At 40.9% G+C, this 10,087-nt stretch overlaps 1 protein-coding gene across 1 annotated transcript; it reads left to right on the top strand.

Moving 5' to 3' along the window:
• The first annotated feature begins 5,919 nt into the window (after nt 1-5,919).
• Nucleotides 5,920-9,948, top strand: actb1 (actin, beta 1). The gene is made up of 7 exons (XM_058641765.1): nt 5,920-6,065; nt 7,108-7,233; nt 7,459-7,698; nt 8,220-8,466; nt 8,559-8,750; nt 8,995-9,176; nt 9,292-9,948. Exons 2-7 carry the CDS (start codon nt 7,111-7,113, stop codon nt 9,433-9,435), a joined length of 1,128 nt encoding a protein of 375 aa, XP_058497748.1. The 5' UTR covers nt 5,920-6,065; nt 7,108-7,110; the 3' UTR covers nt 9,436-9,948.
• Nucleotides 9,949-10,087: the final 139 nt, after the last annotated feature.

A 10,087-nucleotide genomic window follows, 5' to 3' on the forward strand; every position in this document is an offset into this window, starting at 1 on the left:
TGCTGTTGTTGATACCGTTATTGTGCCTATTGTTTGGTCGTTGTGTGTAATTATCAGACCTAAATGAGGAAGCGGTTGTGTGTTTAGAGAAGCAGCGCAGAGTCACGTCCCATCAAACTCCTAAAGGACCATGGTTTTTGTTTGAGCAACAGAATGAACTTCTGAAACATTTTATGGGAGGGTTTTTGTGTTTGCAGTCATCCTTCAATGCCCTAAAAAAATATTTGGACTAATTTGTTGAACAAGAGCATTAAACTTTCTGGGTAGGTGTAACACAAACTGTGTGAATGGAGACACCAAATATCAGACGAAACTAACTTTATTTCTGAGGCACACATAACTTAAAGTATTGCAAGTGAAATTGTCACGCTAATGACATACAATAAATGAAAAATAAATAAATGTAATTTTTATTTTATAATTGTATTCATATCAAATGGAAATTGCTTAATAAAGTTAATAATCATAATTTCCTTTCCCTTCAGTAAAAAAGAGTGGACCAAGACGATTTTTATGACAACATACATGATTTAAATATTTTACACCAGAGGTCTCAAACTCATGGCCCGTGGGCCACATGTGGTCTTCCAGTCAACTTCATCCATCCCACCACTTAATATCAAGTAATAATGAGTTATTTATGTATATTTTTTTATTTACAGATTTACTATGCATCAATAAGTTTTTTATTGTGAGCTGTATGTCATTCCACACCAAAACAATATGTAATTTGTATAATAATTGCGACATCATGACAGAATATTGTGATATAATTTCAATCTCCACTGTTGCTTTTTCTCAAAAAGTTTGACACTTTATTCACTTGACTGGCCCCCTACTTCCAACTTGCACCTGGATTAACAAATAGCATTACTAGATACATATACACTGGTTTACCTGACACAATGTGGTTTGGGGGTTATTATACACTTTAAAGATGGTTATGGGATGATTTCAGGAGTGTTTAAAAACATGTGGAATTTCGTTTTAAATGGAGCTTGGGAAGCTATTCTCTATTTATGCTACGCTGTGCTAGGTAGCTGCTAGCTGTTTACGGGGAAAAAAATCTTTCTCGTCCAGCTCGCTATGAAAAAGCACTGTTCCATAAGATTACTACAGCAAAATGTTTACGTTTTTAACCCAGGTTTAATAGTTATAGAATGAAGTAGAAGAGAACTTGGTTTGCCAAATTAGCATTTAGCTTTAAAGCTAGCATGTGACATTTGAGTAAAAATTAACAGTACACAGCAACAACACAGTCAATATGAGTTAAAGGACCTTTAATATGTTTTATATAGAAACATTTTGAATTCAACCAACAAGTTCTAAAAGCTCCTGTACATTTTTTGATAATTTATTAACAGACATACACAAGACAACCGTAAATAATGTTTCATATATTTATTTTTTTTCATCTTTATTTAACCAGGAAATTCCCATTGAGATAAATAACCTCTTTTTCAAGTGAGTCCTAGCAAAGAATACAAAACATTCAACACAGTTAAAACACATGCAGAATACATCTAAGTGTATCTTACAGTGAAATATTGATTGATAAATGTATCAAAATAAACTACAAAATACAGCAGGCACAGCAAAAATAAACAACTGTATTTTTCTATTTTCAAAATGCCAAAAATATTCAGATTCAAGGAACTCCTTAAGTATCATTATTTTATCTTTATTTACTTTCTTAGTGCTCAGAAAGCTTGTGACTTAGTCACTGTGTTGCTATGTGTGACAGCAAACACCATGACGTCCAAACTGCAGCAGCATGTCATGTATTGTATTCTTATGATGTCATTGTGGTGTTTTAAAATAATAATAATAATTGTATGTATTTCACAGTATTTTAAAAATACAAAAATACATGACATTGAAGTATTTTGATATAAAATATGAAGGAATTTTCCTTATCTCAATAAAATACAAATTACAAAAAAAACAATATTTTGTATTTGAGATACGTATTTTAAATAAATGTATCAGTATTAAATGTAATACTGCCCATCCTGACTTCAGAATGGGTCAAAGGTCAGCAACAGCAAAAGTATTTGGGCCTAAGCCACAGAATCGTTTTTTAATTTCATGATGTGACATAGTTTACAGACCGTAGAACGGGTGTGACATGATCCCTTTTTTTTTTTATCTCTCTGTATTAATCACTATCATGTAGGCCTGAGCTGCCCCTCCTCTCAGTGTTGTGCAACAAACGCCGCAGAAATGTGATGCCCTAAATGACTGGGAAAGACCGGTGGAGAGTGAAACGCTCAAATATGCACACACTCGCCTCACACTGCTCTCCCTTAATTGTTATCTCTGTCCTGGGAAAATGAATAAGGGGATGATTGATTCGGGGGGGGGGAGGAAATGTGGATAAATATGTTTGAGAGAGAGTGTGTGAGTAAGTGAGAGAGGAAGAGGGATGAGTGAAAAGTGGACAGAAGCTACCTGCCAACTTCTTCCATATACGGTCTTAGTCAGAGCTGAGAGCCAGTCCTGTAAGTTTCTCTGACTGTGCGAGTCAGCAATGCGGGTGTGTACTGCGTTTGCGTGTGTGTTGTAACGGTTGAAAAGAGAGGCATGAGGATACAGAGAATATAATGAGAAGTTATCATCAAGAAGAAGCAAGTGAGGAAAATGTTTGAAAATGTAAATTAAAAAAAGTGCAAATGTGTGGGTAAAGAACACTGAAATGATCAGACACACACACACACACCAAGCCTTAAAAAGGGAGATTCATTCATTTCCTCAGACTGGTCACATGACCTAAGCAGCGCATTCTTCCCCCCATGTGACTCAGTCCAGTATCTCCTTATATGGACGTCATCCAAAGGAACTCTTAAAGGGATGGTTGTCCTGCCCTGTGTGTGTGTGTGTGTGTGCGTGTGTGCGTGTGTGTTCCAGGTTTTACTCATGTTGTGGGGACCTAAATCTGTTTACAGTCTCATTATGGGGACAAAAAGCAAGTCACCATAACATAAATTATTGCATTTTAAGGTGAAGACATGTTGTATGGTTAGGATGAGGTTAGGGTGAGGCCAGTAGTAGTTATGGTTAAGGTTAGAATGTAAGTCAATGTAATGGAAACCAGACTGTGTGTGTATGCATGTGTGTGTGTGCGTGTGTGTGTGTGTGTGTTTGTATAGCAGAATAATACCCTTCTGACGAGCCAACATGATCAGCTCCTTGTATTCTGTCATTAGCTGCTCCCTACCTGATGACATAAGGGGCCCGTGTGTGCTATAGGCCTGTGTGGTCACTTCCTGTACGCACCTACAGAAGTGTGGCTCTGTGAAAGCGACTTCCTGTGTCTTTTAGTGAACCAGCTCCCTTATGTCCTTATTAGGAACATCATGTAGAGCCAGTGAGAATTCCTTGTGTAAATTTATGGGCCTTTGTCCGGTGCCCTTATTGAGTTAAAACACCATCCCGACCCTCCCACATAATAGTCTCTTCTCACAAGATCGTTTTTTAAGCAATGATTTGAAATTGTGCACTCTTTAAAATAAATATATGTCCAAACAAGTACAGTGCTTCATAGACCACCACCCAAAGTCACAGCTGCCCTTAATTAACAGCATTGGTAATTATCAAACTCATTTCATTTTTTGTAATGAAAAATGAAAATTAAATGACAATTCTAATGCTTAAAATATAATTGTTATTCAAATTGACTGTTTTACAAAAAAAACAGAAAAAAAAGTAAAAGGACATTATTTAATTATAGTTATTAACTTGCATTCCTGAACAGATAAATTAGTTTTAGTGGTTGAATGTTATACTTGATTCATTTCTTACTTCTCAGATAAGCCCAGTGAGCTGACTCCAATTTGGGTATATAAATAACAATAACATTTTTAGCTTTAAAATATTGACATGTTCTAGTTGTACATCAGGTGACAGCAATCCAGGGAATTAAGGATTGTGACATATCTGGGAGTGAACCTGTGTGACTCACACATTCATGAATAAGGATTTCATGAAGACCTTCTTTTTTTAAACTCCAAATATAGTTATGATCTTGTGATGATGTTTACAGTACTGCAGGTAACTGAGGCAAGCCAGGTTCTCCTGTCCCTTCCGCTCACTCTAACATAATCAGAAGTGATGAGAGATGACAGATTTACAGCCTCACAAATATTTGCTGTAAACATATCTCAGCTTGGCCACGCGACACGCGTGTGTGGAATGCCAAGGGCAGACGTGTCAGCTGACGTGTGAACAGGGCTGTCATCAGTCAATGAGACTGTCACCACCCCAAGTACTGGCATAATAACCAAAAGCATCTTCACTAACTGGCCAATTTATTAGGTACACATGTTTGTATCCTTGTTGATACAAATATTTAATCACCCAAGCATAAGGCAGCAACTTGATGCATTTAAACATGGTCAAGACGACCTGCTGAAGTTTAAACTGAGCTGTGTTTAAAAGACTTTAAAAAAAAAAGTTTCTTAGACCAGTCAGTTGGGCTGGTCTAAGTATTTTAGAAACTGCTGATCTACTAGGATTTTCGCACACATCTTTATCTAGAGTTTACAGAGAATAGTGTAAAAGAGAGAAAGAAACCAGTGAGCAGTGGTCAGAGGATCATCTCAGCGCATCTCTGAATGCTCAACACATTAAAACTTAGAGCGGATGTGAGACCACACTAGGAGCCACTACTGCCACTTTCTTAGTCCTGTGTACTAAATAAAGTGGATGGCGGGTGTGTGAAGAACAAGCTTGTTGTCAGTGCAGTTCATTTCTGAATTCTGGATTCCCCATGATGATATCCTTTTGCATCAAAGTGGAGCAGAAGGAATTCAGATTAAGCATTTTGTGTAGCCATAATGACTCTGTGAAGGTCCCCATCCCAGAATGCATGATGACGGGTGAAAACCTGTATGAATGGACGAACAGAAGGCTCTATGTCACATGTCTCAAACTCAAGGTCTGTGGGCCACTTCCGGTCCGCTAGGTAATTATGTTCTACCCTTGAGATAATATGTTGTGTCTTTCCTGCTCCTCAAGTGACACACTTATTAATACCACTTGTCAACCTCGCCCATAAATGCATTAAACAAATTAGTGGATGGTGTGGAGTTTGCATGTTCTCCATGTGTGTGCGTGGGTTTCCTCCCACAGTCTAAAAACATGCAGATTTGGGGATTAGACAAATTGGAAACTCTAAATTGACCGTAGGTGTAAATGTGAGAGTGGAATTTATGCGACCCTGTAATGGACTGGCGACCAGTCCGGGGTGTACCCTGCCTTTCACAGTATGTGAGCTGGGATTGGCACCAGCGACCCTCGTGTGGAGGATGAGTGAGTGAGATGTGGACTTTAAAAACACAGTGCTGGAAACTTCTACTACAAATGATTGAGTACAGCAAATTATTGGCCAAGATACATGTATGTGCTGTTCTACTGGGAGACAGCAGAGGAAATTGCATTAGATACTGCTGATTTCAATGGAAAATCAATTTATGTTCTTTTGTGACTACTCCAACTGATCATCCGGTGTTGATATTTAGTCCTTCTGAGGCTCTTCAATGAGTAAACCAATGAATCACTTATGTATCTCAACCTGACATATCTTTAATTTCAAATTTGATCTCTGATTTGTGTCTTTCTCTAATCTATAAGCTTGCCCTGTTCTGAATTTTACAGTATTTGACCTTAATGCATCTTCCTAAGGGACCATGTGTGTTTAACTGTGATTTATAGCCCAACTGTGGGACAAACTTGTAAATTTCCCACGAGTCCGTTCCGGACAATCCCGATCGACCTGTTAGACGAGCAGTGCCGGTCGATTTTGATCGTGAATGGCTTAATTTCATCATATGTCCTGTCTCTACTTGTGAAGGCGCAGAGCCGCTGTGAGCTTGAGCCACGCCCAGTGCATGCGGCGGAACCAACCAGACGCCGCCGTGCGGAAATTCTCCTTTTATGGAGAAGGGCTGCAGCGCGAGCGCTCATAAAGCCCTGCAGTCCACGGGCCTCCACTGCAGTCAAATTCAGACACTACGTCCAAGCGGATTGTTGCTGCTTCTCTCCTCCGTTAAGCCACCCTCACACAGGTAAGAACACCGCGGAGGTTCTTTATTTTGTACTCTTACACGTAAAAGCCAGCTTTAATGAATGTTTAAAGTGTTTTCTGCCCTGTGGTAAAGTTATTGTGAAAAGTTGAGGCAGCCACAGGGAATTCGCAGCGTCATTCATTCAAACCGTCGTTCAAAAAAAGTTACATTACTGTCAGTGAACTGGCACCGTTTCCTGTTCATAATGAAACTAGATACTGGAATGGCGTGTGTGTGTCACCCTGTCATCAGTTAAATAACCTGTCATGTAAGCATATGCTTTGGTGCAGTTTCTGGTTTCACACAGGCGGATGTTGGGCTGTTTAGACGTAGGATGAAATGTTGTTGCGTTGTTAATATAATTTGACAAATATCTAATGTGATGGTCACGACTTGACGTTCTCATGTCACAAAGAGCAGGACGTTACTTTAGTCGAACGTTAGACTAGATGTGGACAGCTCAGTCAGTGTTTAGATAATGGGAGTGGCCGCCGGGTGTGTGTGGCGTCGGTGTCATTTGGGGTTTAACGGTTCACGGGCCGGGTCGCCGCCGCCTCTAAGCCACTCTTACTGTTTGCCTTATATGGCCATGGCCAGACCCGGGTAGAAAGTGCCTTTTGTTCCTCAGTTCTGGGTTTGGACTGGAACCTGCTCCGCTGCGACGTCCAGCGTCCATTCCCTGCATTGACAAGGATTTAGCAGAGGTGACGTTTGCCCACATGAAAGGCATCGTTGTCATTAAAGGCATCGTTGTCATTAAAGACATCTTGGTCATTAAAGGCATCTTTGTCATTAAAGGCATCGTTGGCAAAACTTTGAAGGCATTTCCCTCCACTGTCATAAAGGCTTCTCCTGTGATGACATTGATCCTCTTTGACTATGTTACACCTCGTAGTGTTCAGCTATTAGTGTTCAGCCTGTTTGAGATCTGTTAGAAGAGGAAGAAGCACGTCGCGTTGAGCTTGCTGACAGTTATTCGAAGTACTCCGCTTTAAACCACTTGCTCCACTTTTTTTGACATCCCGTCTCTCTACCGATCCAGAAAATGGAAGAGGACATTGCCGCCCTCGTTGTTGACAACGGCTCCGGTATGTGCAAAGCTGGCTTTGCAGGAGATGACGCTCCACGTGCTGTGTTCCCCTCCATCGTTGGACGTCCCAGACATCAGGTATGTTGGTTCCCCAAACAATTTTTTGGGACACCATTTTTAATGTGATGTATTTCCTACAGTAGAGACTCAAAAATGATGTATATATTTGTAAGCAGTGACGGAAATGCTCACTGTATGAAAACAATGTACAGCAAGTCAGCGACAGCTGTAACACTGTAGCCTCAGCCTCCATTTACAGTTTGTAAATTGCAGCTTTGAATTTGTCTTTTCCTTGCCTCTTAGGGTGTGATGGTTGGTATGGGCCAGAAAGACAGCTACGTCGGTGATGAGGCACAGAGCAAAAGGGGAATCCTGACCCTTAAGTACCCTATTGAGCATGGTATTGTCACTAACTGGGACGACATGGAGAAGATCTGGCATCACACCTTCTACAATGAGCTGAGAGTTGCCCCTGAGGAGCACCCAGTCCTGCTCACAGAGGCCCCACTCAACCCCAAGGCCAACAGGGAAAAGATGACCCAGGTAAGATTTATGAAGAAACCTGCTCAGCTCACCTGCAGGGCCATCTACAGCTGTCCCTTCATTTATTCAGTTAATTTCTTCATCGGTTTCCTCCTGCTCCTTTTTAAATCTCCAGGTTTCTTCTGTCCTGAGCTGATCTTTTCCTCTCTGCAGATGCTTCAGGTCTCTTCCTCTCTGCACTATGACGCATTGAGAATGACTTGTTGCAGCATGGTCATGGCTGCTTTTCTCTTTTTTTTCTTGTATTGGACTTGTTAAAATGATGAGCATTTAACTCCACTGGTGACTGCATGATGCAACAGATGATGGTAGTGCAGGTCATTGCACTCCCATCTTATACTATTAACATAATGACCAAACTAAAAATTTAGATTACATTGAGTGGGTTTGTACTCGAGACAAAACTTGCTACTCTGCTGTGCTCCCTTTGATCAGACTTCACTAACAAATCCTGGTTTATGTCATTTTAGGTTTACTCACTGATCCACTGACTCATCTCATGTCTCCCTTTTTTCCTCCAGATCATGTTTGAGACCTTCAACACTCCTGCCATGTATGTGGCCATCCAGGCTGTGCTGTCCCTATACGCTTCTGGTCGTACCACTGGTATTGTCATGGACTCTGGTGATGGTGTGACACACACTGTGCCCATCTATGAGGGGTATGCCCTGCCCCACGCTATCCTCAGGTTGGACCTGGCTGGTAGGGACCTCACAGACTACCTCATGAAGATTTTGACTGAGAGGGGCTACAGCTTCACAACCACAGGTGAGAGGAGCACACAATCTTGTGAAGTACCTATATTCGAACCTGGTGATGGGAAAAAAAATTATAATTAAGTGTCCTTTTTTCTCTCTCAGCTGAGCGTGAGATTGTGCGTGACATTAAAGAAAAGCTGTGTTATGTTGCACTGGACTTTGAGCAAGAAATGGGAACTGCCGCCTCCTCTTCATCCCTGGAGAAGAGCTACGAACTGCCTGACGGACAGGTCATCACCATTGGCAATGAGAGGTTCCGTTGCCCTGAGGCCCTCTTCCAGCCTTCTTTCCTTGGTAGGCAACATCATGAAATAAAATTTTTAGAGCAAAACTTTTTATTTATTAAATGCACAAAAGAGAACTTAATTAGCATAGCAGTTGTGTCAGCAATTTTTTTTAATTTATTTTTTTAACCAAAAAGAATAATCGTAAAACCATATTTTACTTTCATATGTCACACACAGTGATTCCATTTAAGGAGCTCACTCTTCACTGGTTTGTAAAATTTACTCAAACATATTTTTACACCTCTTTACAGGGATGGAGTCTTGTGGTATCCATGAAACTACCTTCAACAGCATCATGAAGTGTGACGTGGACATCCGTAAGGACCTGTACGCTAACACTGTGCTGTCTGGAGGTACCACCATGTACCCCGGCATTGCTGACCGTATGCAGAAGGAAATCACTTCCCTGGCTCCCACCACCATGAAAATCAAGGTAAAATCGCTTGGACTCTTCAGCCCTGACACAGTAGTGTCGTATCTTACCAAGATGCATACGAATCGAAATTAACTTTACAGTTTATTTAATGCTGCTTTGTTTCTTTCTGCAGATTATTGCTCCCCCAGAGAGGAAGTACTCTGTATGGATTGGAGGCTCCATCCTTGCTTCCCTCTCCACCTTCCAGCAGATGTGGATCAGCAAGCATGAGTATGATGAGTCTGGCCCTAGCATTGTCCACAGGAAGTGCTTCTAAACAGACTGTCAGTCCCCTCCCTAAAACACACTGCTACAAACCCAAACGACTAGCTCTGCATACATGCCTACTCCAACACACTGGTGTATGCTGAGCCCAACACCTTCCATTTCCCTCATCACTATGGCTTTGGCACTCTGCCCCCCGATGGGGAGAAACTCTGGGAGATTGGAGCATCCCAGGCAGTGTGAATGTGTGAGGAACATTATGTCCAATGTTGCATTTTGTGTAGGTCATTCCAGATGTCTTTGTTCACCATCTTATTTGCCTCTATGAAGGTTTATTCTCTGGTGGGTCCACTGCCCAACAAACCTGTAGTATTGCTTTAATATGTAAATTATGTAATCTGAATCTAAACTTGTTTTGTATTTTCAGCCTTAAACAATATCCAGTTTGTTTGTCATTATGCAAAAAACAAAGCTTCTACATTGTATGGGGGTGTATGGTTTGTGCATAGGGCTTTCAAGCCTTTTTGTTGTACACAACCTAATAAAGCGCACATGTCAGATTCCAGTCTGGCTGCTTTGTCTTGTATTTCCTGCCACATGTTTTCAAATTGTATCAGCTGCACTCTGCAAATTGGGAAGCTCAGCTACCACATGCATTCAGCTTCAGGGTTACAAATAGAGTTTTTTATCTATTTTATAGAAGA

The sequence above is a fragment of the Solea solea genome, chromosome 10 (genome assembly GCF_958295425.1).
Source record: "Solea solea chromosome 10, fSolSol10.1, whole genome shotgun sequence".
NCBI classification, from domain to species: domain Eukaryota; kingdom Metazoa; phylum Chordata; class Actinopteri; order Pleuronectiformes; family Soleidae; genus Solea; species Solea solea.

Excerpts from the sequence above, each read along its gene's own strand:
- actb1 (XM_058641765.1), top strand. The coding sequence starts at position 7,111 with ATGGAAGAGGACATTGCCGCCCTCGTTGTTGACAACGGCTCCGGTATG. Across the intron at positions 7,234-7,458 it reads TTGGACGTCCCAGACATCAG|GGTGTGATGGTTGGTATGGG; the intron begins GTATGTTGGTTC and ends CTTGCCTCTTAG. Across the intron at positions 8,467-8,558 it reads CTACAGCTTCACAACCACAG|CTGAGCGTGAGATTGTGCGT; the intron begins GTGAGAGGAGCA and ends TTTCTCTCTCAG.